The following is a 13,420-nucleotide window of genomic DNA, read 5'->3' on the forward strand; positions in this document are numbered from 1 at the left end:
GGCCGACTTTCTCCGCTTTGGAAAAGAGCAAGCCACAACTGTATATAGCGCCGACCTGGTTTGTAACCATATTCTATAGAAAACATTCAAAAGCGTTTCTAGCTTGTATTACTATCAAACGCGCAAATATGTTATATGGCAAACCGTTTTTTTCATCTTGACAGAATTCAAAGTCGCCTGCTTCAGTACACCTTTGATCAAGTCCTGTAATCGCCATTGATGGTGACGTACTCGTGACTGAAGTCGCAGAACCAGTACACGCCTTCTTCGCCGCCGAGTTCACCCTTCTCACCACCACCTAGGTCAACAACAATCTCCAGGTCTTCCTCCTGGAGAATGGTAGCAGCACGCTGCTCATCCACCTGCTCCGGCTCCCCATTCACAAGGAGCTTCAACACAGGACTTCCATCAACAGGCTTGAAGCTAACGCTAGTTCGTTCCGGCACAACAGTTCCCGGCGCAACACCCTGGGTGTATCCAATCGCGCACAAAATCCGGCCCCAGTTCGCATCACGGCCGTACAGCGCTGTCTTGACAAGCGGGGACCGCGCAATGGTCGAGGCAATAAGCTGCGCGGACTCGAAGTCAGGGGAGTTCTGGATACGGACTGTAACGAACTTGGTTGCGCCCTCGCCGTCGCGCACGACGAGCTGCGAGAGTGATTGCGTGAATGAGGTCAGGATCTTTTGCATGACAGCGTAGTCGTCCGATTGGGTGGAGTTAACTGGGGCGCCGCCTGCGGCTCCGTTCGCGAGGATTGCGACGGTGTCGTTTGTGCTAGTGTCGCCATCAATGGAGATAGCGTTAAAAGAGCGCGAGACGGCGGATTTGAGGAGCGATTGCAGGGCTGAAGGAACGATGGGGGCGTCTGTAGCGATTACGCCGAGGAGAGTTGCCATGTTGGGGTGGATCATGCCGGCGCCTTTAGTCATTCCGGCAAGACTGTAGGTGCGGCCTGGAGAGGAGGGGAGCGTAAATGTGCGGGAGAGAAGCTTGGGGAATGTATCCGTTGTGCAGATGGCGCGGGCAGTGGTGAGCCAGGCGTCGTGGGTTGAGGATAGATTTTGCGTGGCTTCAGGGATCTTGGAGAGGATCTTGGAGATGGGAAGGCTATATGGGGAGCAATTGAGTTAGCGATGTGTACTAAGATCTCGTTGGGAATATACATACCGTTGTCCGATGACACCAGTGCTCATGACAAGGGTACCAGACTCAGCAACGCCAGTGTGTTCGTCCACTTTCGTAGCCATGCTCGTCGCATCTTCAAGGCCACCCTTGCCGGTCACGGCATTGGCACAACCCGAGTTGATGACCACGGAGCGGATCCCTTGACCTTGACTCGAATCAAGAATCTTCTTGCTAACCTGGACTGGGGCTGCCTGGAACTTGTTGGTTGTGAACACAGCAGCGGCAGAACATGGTGTCTCGGAGGAGATGAGGGCGAGGTCCGGAAATTTAGTGTTGGTCGCTTTCACGCCGACATGTGTACCGGAAACAGTGAACCCTTTGGGATATGTGCCGGAAGTCGGGATGTACTTGCGCTTGCTAGCCGGAAAGGCAACATCCACAGGTGCGGAGTAGCATCGCACCTGGCCTTTCGCCATCCGGGCGAAAGCAGCCATGGCTGCTGTGGGCTGGGCGGGAGAGGCCATGAGGCTGTTTAGACACGCACGGAGGTCAGCATATAACCAAGCAACATAAAGAGAATTATAATAGCCCGCGCATTTCCAAAAACCAAGAAGATTTGATGGGAACTAAATACCTCTTGCTCGAAGTGGAAATGACTCAAAAGTTGGGGTTCAGTAAGTGATTCGACTTCGTGCGTTCTCAAGGCGACGTGGACAATAAGACCACAGCCAGACCGGAAAAGGACCCTTCCCACAAGAGCACAGTCCAATTCCCACTATTTGGCTGTGATGGTGCCTTCTGAAAGATTTACTCTTCACGATAGCTGCGGTCAATAAATGCCGCTCCGATATCGCGGACACCGGAGAAACTGTCGGTCCTAACAAATCGCGTTCCACGCGCAGATCGAGACCCAAGGACTCGAACCCTGAGGAAGATCAACATTCCAAGAAGGAGCTCCCAGTTCTCCCTTGCGTCCGTGTCTTGCAAGCTGTTTTATTCTAGCTGCCTATAGAGCACCGGCCGTGTCTCAAATGGTATTTTGTCCCCTGATCATTCCTCGGAGCTTCAACTAAAATGAAACGAAAGCAACCAGATGTTGATGATGAGCTCCCTGTCTCGACACCGAAGAGGCAGCGGCCTTCGAACGCCCACGGCACCGAGAATGGTCATGTCAATGGCGACGGATCGCCTGAGCCCCCTGCCTCGAAACGCGTAAAGAGCACACCCCAGAAACCAACCGCCGAAACACCTGCAGCGTTAAAAGAATCGGGACTGAGAACCCCGTCGAACCGATCGAAAGCAAAGGCCTTATTCGCAATACCTACCAAGGAAAACGGCGCTTCAACTCCGACAAGGGTACGTGCGGACCGTTCGGCGAAGAAAAAAAGTGCTCGATTACTCCTTGAGCGGGATGATGAGGATATCTGGGACGGAGGCGATCGTCTCGCGGAAGAGATTTTAGCAGGCGAAGAGGCACAGGGTGACACCAATGGGCAAGAGAATGAGGTGTTTGAGACGATTGAGGCCGATACCACCGAGTCGAAGACAGACAAGAAGGATAAAACCGCTGCAACGCCGAAGCGTCGTGCTGGAAGACCTAAGGGAGCAAAGAACAAGCGCTCTCCTACGCCCGAAGGAGAATTGCCGCCGCATGAACGGTACTTTTTCCAGAACCGCGCTGGACCACCACGGACATCAAACAACAACCTGAACAAAGTGAACTTATTGACCCATGAGGACTATTTCGAGAAGCACGCGCAATACCAGGACCCATGCAAGCGGGAAACCTTGTTTCTCAATGATCTCCATCGCAGGTCGTTCCCTCAATGGGATTTCGAATTCCACGAGGGATTTAATATCTGCTTATACGGATACGGCTCGAAGCGCCGCCTCACTCACAGTTTTGCGGATTGGCTGTACCGCAAGCGCAGTCCAAGTCCTCCATCCGTCGTTATTGTCAACGGACATACCCCGAACATATCCATCCGTTCCATTTTTGCTACGGTAGTCACAGCCATTCTTGGTGCTGATGTTCCCTCAAAGATGGGGGCTCAACCGATAGAAGTATTGGAATTATTGCAGTCAGTTCTCAGGTCGAGACCCCAGCAGAACCCAATAACCGTTTTTATCAACTCTATCGATGCCCCGACCCTTCGTCGTGCAGCCAACCAAGCTTTGCTTGCTCGACTGGCAGCTACACCGAAGATACACCTCCTTGCAACCGCAGACACGCCCAATTTTCTGTTGATGTGGGACCTCAGCCTCCGCGATCAGTTCAACTTTGTATTCCATGATTGTACGACATTCATACCATTTGATGCAGAGTTCGATGTGGTTGAGGAAGTTCATAATCTCCTTGGTCGGAAAGGTCGACGCGTTGGAGGCAAAGAAGGTGTCGAGTTCGTATTGAAAAGTCTTCCAGAAAACGCGCAGAACCTGTACCGACTGCTCATTATTGAATTACTTTCAATGGTGGATGACTATCAGAATGCAGAAGATGACGTGGATGGTGCCGACGGGACAGCAGATGGTCCCAAAGACGAGACGGGGATTGAATTCCGGGCGTTATACCAGAAGGCCTCTGAGGAATTCATCGCATCTTCTGAGATGATGTTTCGGACATTATTGAAGGAATTCCATGATCACCAGATGATCACTTCGAGAATGGATACGAGCGGGGGAGAGATACTTAGTGTCCCACTGTCCCGGGATGAAATGGAAGGGGTTCTGGAGGACCTTGTCATGGGTTGATATGGTATTCGCATGCGAGCGCATTGGCACAATTTCATGATACCCTATATGATTCTTGTTTGTCTAACCTAAGTTCACTATTCAGCATATATGAACTGTCCTATATACTCCAACACAACCCTCAACGACTTTGTCTCGAGAACCATCCGAGTTTAAAATTGGGCAAAAGCTGCCAGAGCCATAGTGGCACCAAAACTCAGCTTGAACGGCACATGCCTTGAGACCATCTTCTCAAGGTTGACGGATTTCACGTATTTCTGCAGTCGGTGCACAGGAAGGATATTATACCCTTTGGAAGCAGCCCACTACAAACAACATCAGCACCTCTGTGAACTTACTTTTCGCATTCGGAAGACGCCGAGATCTCACCTCAATTGCTACAATTCCCATGCCAAAAAGTACGACCAGAACGCGAGAAAATGCTCTCAACCCGACTCCGACCACCAGACCCAGCACACTCCCCATGCTCACTTGTCGCATGTTCGACGCCGTTAAAATCCCAGTTTGGCGCACAGTCGTTCCCTGCTTCTTCACCAGTGGATCCTGGGGGTGAACGGCCCAAGCAGGGTCTGTAGAGTCGGGTCTGCTGTAGGGAGCTGTATAATCGCATTTCATAGGGAGGGCGCGAAAGGGGGAGGAAGGGAGCATGGAGAAGGACAAGCCGAGGCCGATTCCGACGACTGCGGAGGTACGGGAGAGCGTGAGGAGACCGGATGCCATTTTTGGGAATGGTATTGTACCAATTGACAATATGGAAAATTAGCTGACTGTAGCTTGGAAATATAACAATGAAAATGAAAGCTTCAATGCCTGCGAATGTCAACAAGGAGCGCCTGTGTAGTTAATGCCCGGTAGCGCTTTACGTCATGCTGGAGTATTATTGGGCGGTGGACGACGGCAATATAAATCTCGGACTTACTTTGTTCCGTGCATGGTACCCTGTGGGCGAAGTCGCAGCGCCAGCCCCCGAGTGACAGCGATGTGCGCAATGGAGGTTGATCTCCGCGTCAAATTCGCCCCACTAGCACACCTGCATTCACCGGGTTCCGAATCCCCTAGATATGATCCTATCATAAACGACATGGTCTTTCGCTTCAACTCCACACTTCTCAGCACCCGGGAAGGCAAATTCGGGATCCCCCTAGGAACTGCGGCGGATCGATACCGATCGATTCCCTTGATCTCTTTGGACCATCTGTGTTTCGCGGGCAGTCCCTACGAAGCCGACCCCGTGGGACAGCCGAATAACATGAAGTCTCGAAGCCCTTCAGGTAACCAAAAATGCCTACGGAATGGTTCCTGAAACCTGGCTATCCCGCGGAAAACTAAGGATCTTCCGAATTTGCAGCGTGCACCAAACTTTGGAGGGGTCGCGGTGATGTGATTGGCGAGCGCCAAATTTCGGCGGGGAAGTCAAATCAGCGTGAGGGGAGCGTTTTTTTGGGTCCGAGTGCAACTGAGGCGAACTGAAGACAATCGAGAGCTTTTGAGGTATATATTTCGGTGACTCACGCGCCCTTTGACGACCACCCCACGCTTCCCTCGCTTCCTTTTGTCGTGCTCTTTGCCGCCTCTCTCGCTTTCTTTGCTTTGGACTTCGACTTCATTCCTTCTCTCAACTAGATCATCACATACAATGGCTTCTCAGGCCGCCGCTACCAATGGAGCTGCCGCCAACGATTTCACTGTCAAGGCCGGCCTGGCCCAGATGTTGAAGGGCGGTGTTATTATGGACGTTGTCAATGCGGAACAGGTATATATCCATAATATCCGTCAATTGACCGAAGCACTGACTCAAGATCTTAGGCCCGCATTGCTGAAGAAGCCGGTGCCGCCGCTGTCATGGCCCTTGAGCGTGTCCCTGCCGACATTCGCGCCGAAGGAGGTGTCTCCCGCATGTCCGACCCCTCGATGATCAAGGAAATTATGGAGGCCGTTACGATCCCAGTCATGGCCAAGGCCCGTATTGGACACTTCGTTGAATGCCAGGTTCGTTATCCATTCTGTCCCATGTAAAGTTTCGGCGCTAACCGGAGCCTGTCTGCAGATCCTCGAAGCCATTGGCATTGACTACATTGACGAGTCCGAAGTCCTCACCCCCGCTGATAACCTATACCACGTCACGAAGCACAACTTCAAGGCCCCCTTCGTTTGCGGCTGCCGCAACCTTGGGGAGGCTCTCCGCCGCATTTCGGAAGGTGCTGCCATGATCCGCACCAAGGGTGAGGCCGGCACCGGAGATGTTGTTGAGGCCGTCAAGCACATGCGTACTGTCAACGCTGATATCGCCCGTGCCCGCGCTATTCTCCAATCTTCCGCTGACCCTGAGCCTGAGCTCCGTGCTTATGCCCGTGAGCTGGAAGCTCCCTACGAGCTTGTCCGCGAGAGTGCTGAGAAAGGCCGTCTTCCCGTTGTCAACTTCGCTGCCGGCGGTGTGGCCACTCCCGCTGATGCCGCTCTCATGATGCAGCTGGGCTGTGACGGTGTCTTCGTTGGCTCTGGTATTTTCAAGTCCGGTGACGCGAAGAAGCGCGCCAAGGCCATCGTACAGGCTGTAACCCACTACAAGGACCCGAAGGTTCTCGCTGAGGTGAGCCAGGGCCTTGGTGAGGCCATGGTTGGCATCAACGTCGCGCAGATGCAGGATGCAGACAAGCTGGCCAAGCGGGGCTGGTAAATGTGTTTGCGTTGACTTCATTTGTTTTATGTTTTTTTAATGAGCGTTGGAAAAGTTAGTGTACCACGGTATATTTGCGGGTGATGTCAAGACCTTAAAACTCCTTGCATTAGATTCTCCGGTCTCCGGGAGGCCAGCATTGTATACTTGATTGTGAATTACGATGTATGAGCACATGAAGTATTTTAGACCATTGTAGAGTATTAGGCATGCTACTTCCATCCATACTCGGGCCACGCGCCTTCCCGGCAGATCTATAATACTTTTCCGGGTCGCAGTTTCCTCTTACACCCATTGGAAGCCCCGGCATATAACAACCCGAAAATGGAAGCTGCGACAGAGAGACAACTCGGGAGGAAGAGCAGGCAGCTACGCCCAGCTTAACCCTTAGTTCAATGGTCCACGCATCGCTGCATCAATTTGGTCTTCCTGATACCATTAGCCACTTATATCTATAAGCAAGAGCCGTTTGTTTCTATTCAATATCAATATCTACCAATACAACCCTTCGCGCTCCGAATACGAAAACCCCAAATGCTGGAATACCCTCCACTAACAGCTGCTTCTTTTCCATGACGATGGAACCTAACGTTCATTCCATCACTGAAACCCCTCCTCAGTTAACCCTGCGTAGCCTACTTGGGTACTCGGATGGATCGGAGGATAGAAATGGAGAATCGCCCAAGCGCAAAGCCAAAAAGGACGACAGGGGACCAAAGGGTATAGTAAGCGTGCCTGGCCCAGGTCCTGCACTACAATTAGATTCTACGCCCCAGTCGCTTGCCGAGTCCGAAGAGGATAACCGGCCAGAGCAAGATCCGCCACCAAGCCGAGACTCCCAGAGCGAACAAGATATCGTGGGAGAAGACAATCCACAGCATACAAAACCTTACCATATTAACATGCCTTGGGTTTCATCTCGATTCGATAAAGACGACTATCAAGATCAAAAGTCAAGTTTCTCCGATTGCTCAAACGATGCGGACGACGAAAGTGGACCATTTGAGAGAGGCATATCATCAGGGGCCTCCGAGAAACCAAAGCAAGGCTGGAATGAGGCGAATTGGGCAAAGCAAACCAAGAGAACGAGGAAGAATGGTTCTGGCGCTAAATGTCCAGCCAAGCGTAAGTTAAATCTGACAAAAGCGAACCCAAAACAACAGGAATAACCCCATATAGGAAAAAGGATAGGGCAGCGCCGAAAACGGCACCGAAATCAATAAAAATGGGTGCTTCTGTCTCGTCTGAGTTACATTTACTCTGGTGGTAGTTATGACAATCCTGAGGACAGCCCTTCGTTTGAGTAATGAGTTTGGCATATAGATGGCATATAGTTTAGTGTAGAGTAGCTATTACATACTATCACCGCCGTTGAGTGTGTGCCCAGCGCACCCATCGTCGAATACATTCATCAACCCTCTTTAGCGAATCCCGTTCAGCAGCAACTTCGAACCACTCCCTATGCTCCTTTCCGCATTCCGGGCACTGCCCTAGGTCTCGCGCTCGAATATCCGCTAACTCAATATGAATGAGTCTCTCCACTCGGTGGACATGGGGTACCTTTTTCCCCGGCTCCAAGCCCTTACCAACACCTTGTCCATTTCCCCGTCTCGACGACGGAGTATACGGATAGTACCGAATAAGCGTAAGATGATTAGAGCACTGCCTCGTCCACTCATTCAACCTTCGAGTTATATTATTCGTCCGACCAATCTTCAACTTTACCGTTCCTGGACTATGGGGCGTTGGACTCGACGACAGTATATTCAAGTCTCTCGCGCGAAGGATGGCGGTGTTGCTGCGTCGGATTTGCTCCGGTGTTTCGTCGCTGTCATCGTCGTAATCGGGGTCGTCGTCGTCGTTGATATCTATGCCCCTATTTGCCGACGGGACGAGCGAGGAGGCGATGTCAGACGGCGGCGGAGCGGACCTTGATGATGTTTCAGGCGTCACCCAGAACATGTAGATGTAGCCTGGTTCGTCGGCTGCGGAGATTGGTTTTGTCAGTTCGGCTGCGAGTAGGGAGGCTGTTTGCGCGGAGAGAGTAGGTGGGATCCACCTGCTGGTTGATTTCCGAGGTGGTGGCCTTGTTGTCGATGGTTGGAGTGGTGAGACTTGGTTCATTTGCTGTTGAGGAGGGCGTGGCGCGCTTGGTTTTGGGGCGGATTCATCGTCTTCTTCTTCTATGATATCGAAACAGCAGAATGAGCGCTTGACTTTTTTCTTCTTTTGCGCTTGCGGATTGTTTATATCTAGGACACCGAGGCGGTCCATTAAGGTGTCGATGCTTGATCGTCGCTGGTTTTGCGCGGAATCTGGTTTCGATGTTGGTTGACTCGGGATTGACTGGGATTGAGCTTTGTGCTGCCAGCAGTAAAGGGCGGCAATGTCTGCATTTTGGGTGTTGTTGGTTCTACCGGCTGTCTTTCTTGGTGGTGATGAATTGGGCGAGGAGGCCAATGATCGACGACATGGATGGCCGCTAGAAGTGATTCCATGGCATGTTGTTGCTGGATTTTTCGAATCCGAACGGGTTATCTTGGATTCCGGAGTGTTGTTAAAGTACGGCATGGATGTTGTTATAGCATATGCACTGGTAGGTGCAAAGCTGGATGGGTAGGGCTGAATATAAATGTGGGAGAAATACCATATTGAGCCTTGTCTGCAATTTGTGAATCGCACCGCCACAGACTGGGTGAAACTCGCACAGGGCGTTAATTTTTAGGCATTCACCGACGTTTAGAATGATTTTTAGGTCCGTGCAGGGCTATTTTATTCAGTGACAGGTGTTGTTGGTGCCTGGTATGTGCACCGCCTCAGTGGCTGATACTTGTACATATTGACCCACTTGAGCTATAATTATCCCAACATTGGCCTTCGTGTGTCGTGTGATTAAGGAAATTGAAACAGCAAGGAGTTTGGTGGGTTTGCAGAGCCTGATAGTACCACGTTAGTGTTGATATAAATTAGCTTAGTTATTATACCTACTGCGTAACCCCCTTGCGGGAATATGTACTCCGTAATTCAGGTCTACTTGCAGCCGTGGTCAAATTAAAGCTCTTCGTGTTTCATGATCGTCGTAAATTGCGTCAAGTTACTGATATCTACCCAATATAATCGAAGCCAGCTCCCTTGCATTTGACCCAGAAAGTACGTACTAACTGGAGCGTTTGCTGTCTGGCGCCTCGTGCAGCGAGCAAAGTCGAAAGGAAGCGTTGCCTCTCTTCTGGCGAAGGGATACTGGCGTGTCCCTGACCTGTATGATCGTTTCCTATATCTGCCAGTGCTGCTGCGAGATATGGGCGCGCATGGCCTAGCTGTTTGAATACAACTCGTCTGAGCACATCCGTGAGATGCTCAATGTCCGATCGGGCACACCGACCCGCCAATTGTGTAACGAGTATGCGGCAAAGCGCCGGCAGATAATTGTGGATTGTTTTCTGTACAGCTTCGGCGTCGCTGGGGAGGTTCAAGACGCTTACCCAGAATTGAGAGGCAGATCGAAGCGGGATAGGTTCTGGGCCTTGCAGTGAGAAGAGCGTGAAATTTGAGATTGTTTCAATAACTGGCGGCCTTTCTCCAACTTCTTGTGGAGTGTATGTAAGCGCGAACAAGTATGGATGGTATTTAGGAAGCAGGCGAGTAAGAAAGTCAATCCCGCTGTTCGCAAGTTCCGGATCATAGAGCTCTGGCTTCTCTTGCACCAAGAAAAATGTGTTGTATACGTGGAGGATTAATGCGATAACTTCCTCGCCTATTTTTTGTGGGTGTGAACTGTGGGAGGCCAGAAATGCAGAAGCTGTGCCCATCACCATATCAGCGCCGGAAGTCCCTAGGGGTATGCTTTTAACAAAATCAACCGTCAATGCGGGTGGGAAGACGAATGGCCCCGTTCTTTCAGTAAACCCAGCCTTCAGAATATCACATGCAGCTTCAATTATGGCCGCATCGAACGGAAAGTCCATCATAAGAAGCCGCAGGCATTGCATTATCAGGTTTTGCGACACAGCGCCATTCCCCGAATTCCAGTACGTCGGTGGATAGGGAGTATCGTCCTTTCCACTGCTGAGATCCAAGACCACTTCATTGTCTGCCCTTAGGCCTTTTCCTATACTTGCAAGGCATCGGAGAACCATGTGACCGCGCATGCGAGCCTGTTCTATAGATCCCTGTGAAACCTCATTTCGAGAAAGTTCTGCTTGTTCGACGAAAAACCCTAGGATTCTCTCAAGGAATTGAGATTTGTCCTCATCAGCCGGTAAAGTTTGCATTATCGCAGCGATGCCTTCTAACACTTTCTCCATTGTCTGAGCCGTAGCAGTGGGTTTGAATCGGAATATCTCGAACTGACTGATGAATGCGGGAAGCTCAACTTTGAGAGCATCGCGACACGAATTGCAGAGATAGGATATGGATTTAGAGGCTGCTGGAGCGCATGATGCAACATTCAGAGACGCAAACAGAAACGTGAGAACCCGAGGAAGCAAAGCATGGGTGCGTTCGAAATATGCTCGGTACCTCCCAAGCATATCCACCAAAGTTTGGCGAGCTTTGTCGGGGATCATGACCTCACTATCGTCGCATAGGCGGGCGAACTCATCGGAGAAAAATATTGCGTTTAAACAGTCGTCAGCGTGCTGGTTCTCGTCAACAGCCTCCGAGAGTTGGGCAACACAAAAAATAGCTGACTCAAAAGTTCTCCAAACCCGGCTTGCAAGCGATGACCTCGCATGTTGTTGGAAAACATGTATCAAATCTGCGCCAAGTATGGGATAAACGGCAAGGAGGAAATCACAAACGTCTCGCCGAAATGACCCAAATTCGGCACGTTCGTCGTCGCCCCATTCTCGCAGCTCTTCCCCAGTGGGATACTTGAGCTTTTCGAAGCAGTCTAACGCGGCGCGAGCAAGATTTTGCTTAGCAGATTCAGGACCTTTTCCGTCCCCATGATCCAAGAACTCTTCCTGGAGGTCGTCGGCAGCTTCTGTCCACCACTCAAGGGCAAGAGGAGACGCAGAATCGTCCACCGCCGCGTACCCTGGAGCCTTGAATAAAGTATGAAGGAGTGTGATGATTTTTTCATGGCTCTCATCTAAGTGTTGTGTAAAAAGTCGGGACCGCTTTACCGTCGAAAGTGACAGGAGTAACTCTATGAAGGTCATATTTTCGTCTTCAAAGTCACCCTCTAAGAGAGACGCGATATGGGTGGTTCCGGAATCGCTGATAACGTATTCATGAATAGCTGCAACGTGGTCCTGTGATAATATGGGTTCAAGCCACCCCATGAGTTCAACCAGAATATGCCCAGCGGGTTTTGATAAAGTCGGTAAATTTAAGCTTCGGATTACACAATTCGTAGCCGGTACCAATTGAGACACAGAGATGGCATCATGCAGCTGAAATGAGCTTCGAACAGAGATCCAAGCCTGGCAACCTGGAGTTAGATTTTCATGGGAACGAAATAATGGGGTGAGGCAAAACTGACATGGTAACAACTGATAGCTTCTGTTCCAAGAACCTCGTTTGCAATAGAGCCACCGGAGGTGCTATGTTGCAATAATTGGGAAAGGACGAATTCCACGAGAGTGAATGCATCTCGGATATTCTCAGAAATGCGCCGGATATCTCCAGCCTTCCGTGATTCCGTGCCCAGGCGACCCGTCTCCTCTGCTAGAATATTTGAGAAATACAGTAAGGAAATAATATGGCTCTCAGACAGCGCCGGGAGGATATTATTTTCCAAGTTAAGTGACTCACAGTCCTCTTCGCGGACGTTCTTCCCATTTGCCAAAGATGCACCTAGGCTTAAGATCGCGCGTGTCCAGGGCGCATCTGTCTTCAAGAAGATCGTTGCTAGAGTAGAGGCCAACTTTCGTATAACGACGCGCTCTCCCCCATTGACCAAGACTACATAGTGATCGATAAGCCGGCCGATAAGCTCACGCGAATCGTTCTCAGCTAGATTATACCTGCAAAGAAGTGAGCAAGGTCTCCAGTACACACTAAGGGAGAAACAGACCAGTCATGGTTGACCTTGACGGTGAAGGTTAGCGCGCCGAAGAATCTAAGGTCTGTATTCTCATCCGTGAGGAGAGTATTTGCGACAATCCAAGCTTGCGGTCCTTTTTGAAGATTTTGGAGATGCTCCTGAATAATCTTGATCTTGGTGGGGTTACCCGTGTTTGCTGGATCATAAAGTTGAGAAACCAGCTGGGAAATTGCAGTCAGCTGATACTCCCACTAATGACAGGTCGATTCAGCTTACCGTCCTTGCCTCATTAATGAGGAGCTGGACATCTACAGCCTGGCCTGAGGAGTCCATGGAGACGGCCGAAGCACCTGCGGAAGTGGACAAAGGCTGGAGACTTGACGATGCGCAGTAGTATAGATGGGCCGATAAGAAAAAGGGCTAGTCACGTGCTGATAACGAGAGGGGGAAGCGAATTCCTGCGGGGAGGAGAACCACGAAATATCATTTAATTACGGGGAATTTGCGTGTAGTTAGTATAATGCTTATTATTACGAGCTACACAGATTGTTTACCAAGCAAGCTTTTGGCTCCCACCAGTACCAGCCCAGAGATTTACTCCAGAGGACTGCCGAGGCCTGCTTTAGTCTGGTAATTTATGTAAATATTCGGTAACACTATGCTCTAAATTACGCTGACTCCACACCAAATTGCTGCCAACTCCGATCTCGTCTTATCAAGGTCCGGTTGCTTGCTGCTTCAACCTACCCTCGAGCTCCAGTCTTCCGAGGCCAACCCTTTTTTGAATAACACACGGATAACACTACAATTCCCCCTTTCTCCCTTCTGCTCTTGTTGCCAGCGCATTTATCAATTCCGTTGGAGTACACACTCGT

At 50.6% G+C, this 13,420-nt stretch overlaps 8 protein-coding genes across 8 annotated transcripts; 4 read left to right on the top strand and 4 right to left on the bottom strand.

Moving 5' to 3' along the window:
- Nucleotides 1-197: 197 nt before the first annotated feature.
- ASPSYDRAFT_153623 (bifunctional ornithine acetyltransferase/N-acetylglutamate synthase) lies at nt 198-1,622 on the bottom strand (the record flags this gene model as incomplete). Its single annotated transcript, XM_040842304.1, has 2 exons — nt 198-1,110; nt 1,171-1,622. The coding sequence occupies 2 exons, from the start codon at nt 1,620-1,622 to the stop codon at nt 198-200; spliced, it is 1,365 nt and encodes a 454-aa protein (XP_040702037.1).
- A 130-nt stretch (nt 1,623-1,752) lies between these two features.
- On the top strand, nt 1,753-4,301 carry ASPSYDRAFT_1035711 (origin recognition complex subunit 2). The gene is made up of 2 exons (XM_040839783.1): nt 1,753-2,162; nt 2,215-4,301. Exons 1-2 carry the CDS (start codon nt 2,160-2,162, stop codon nt 3,877-3,879), a joined length of 1,668 nt encoding a protein of 555 aa, XP_040702038.1. The 5' UTR covers nt 1,753-2,159; the 3' UTR covers nt 3,880-4,301.
- Nucleotides 4,032-4,599, bottom strand: ASPSYDRAFT_152516 (uncharacterized protein; the record flags this gene model as incomplete). The annotated part of the gene is made up of 2 exons (XM_040842204.1): nt 4,032-4,184; nt 4,249-4,599. The coding sequence occupies 2 exons, from the start codon at nt 4,597-4,599 to the stop codon at nt 4,032-4,034; spliced, it is 504 nt and encodes a 167-aa protein (XP_040702039.1).
- On the top strand, nt 4,257-5,484 carry ASPSYDRAFT_1036587 (uncharacterized protein). Its single transcript, XM_040839787.1, has 3 exons — nt 4,257-4,300; nt 4,472-5,150; nt 5,228-5,484. Exons 2-3 carry the CDS (start codon nt 4,724-4,726, stop codon nt 5,347-5,349), a joined length of 549 nt encoding a protein of 182 aa, XP_040702040.1. The 5' UTR covers nt 4,257-4,300; nt 4,472-4,723; the 3' UTR covers nt 5,350-5,484.
- A 31-nt stretch (nt 5,485-5,515) lies between these two features.
- On the top strand, nt 5,516-6,556 carry ASPSYDRAFT_152745 (pyridoxal 5'-phosphate synthase subunit PdxS; the record flags this gene model as incomplete). The annotated part of the gene is made up of 3 exons (XM_040842224.1): nt 5,516-5,632; nt 5,686-5,868; nt 5,927-6,556. 3 exons carry the CDS (start codon nt 5,516-5,518, stop codon nt 6,554-6,556), a joined length of 930 nt encoding a protein of 309 aa, XP_040702041.1.
- A 158-nt stretch (nt 6,557-6,714) lies between these two features.
- Nucleotides 6,715-7,849, top strand: ASPSYDRAFT_1035898 (uncharacterized protein). The gene is made up of 2 exons (XM_040839784.1): nt 6,715-7,681; nt 7,736-7,849. The coding sequence occupies exons 1-2, from the start codon at nt 7,129-7,131 to the stop codon at nt 7,777-7,779; spliced, it is 597 nt and encodes a 198-aa protein (XP_040702042.1). The 5' UTR covers nt 6,715-7,128; the 3' UTR covers nt 7,780-7,849.
- A 69-nt stretch (nt 7,850-7,918) lies between these two features.
- ASPSYDRAFT_153174 (uncharacterized protein) lies at nt 7,919-9,127 on the bottom strand (the record flags this gene model as incomplete). Its single annotated transcript, XM_040842256.1, has 2 exons — nt 7,919-8,384; nt 8,445-9,127. The coding sequence occupies 2 exons, from the start codon at nt 9,125-9,127 to the stop codon at nt 7,919-7,921; spliced, it is 1,149 nt and encodes a 382-aa protein (XP_040702043.1).
- Nucleotides 9,128-9,660: 533 nt separating this feature from the next.
- Nucleotides 9,661-12,878, bottom strand: ASPSYDRAFT_90422 (putative importin 13; the record flags this gene model as incomplete). Its single annotated transcript, XM_040852333.1, has 4 exons — nt 9,661-11,982; nt 12,042-12,525; nt 12,576-12,766; nt 12,822-12,878. The coding sequence occupies 4 exons, from the start codon at nt 12,876-12,878 to the stop codon at nt 9,661-9,663; spliced, it is 3,054 nt and encodes a 1,017-aa protein (XP_040702044.1).
- Nucleotides 12,879-13,420: the final 542 nt, after the last annotated feature.

This window comes from Aspergillus sydowii (assembly GCF_001890705.1).
Source record: "Aspergillus sydowii CBS 593.65 unplaced genomic scaffold ASPSYscaffold_6, whole genome shotgun sequence".
NCBI classification, from domain to species: Eukaryota; Fungi; Ascomycota; class Eurotiomycetes; order Eurotiales; family Aspergillaceae; genus Aspergillus; species Aspergillus sydowii.

Coding starts and splice junctions, on each gene's coding strand:
- ASPSYDRAFT_1035898 (XM_040839784.1), top strand. CDS start 7,129: ATGACGATGGAACCTAACGTTCATTCCATCACTGAAACCCCTCCTCAG. Junction 7,682..7,735: donor CGCTAAATGTCCAGCCAAGC/GTAAGTTAAATC, acceptor AACCCCATATAG/GAAAAAGGATAGGGCAGCGC.
- ASPSYDRAFT_1036587 (XM_040839787.1), top strand. CDS start 4,724: ATGCCCGGTAGCGCTTTACGTCATGCTGGAGTATTATTGGGCGGTGGA. Junction 5,151..5,227: donor GAAGTCTCGAAGCCCTTCAG/GTAACCAAAAAT, acceptor CCGAATTTGCAG/CGTGCACCAAACTTTGGAGG.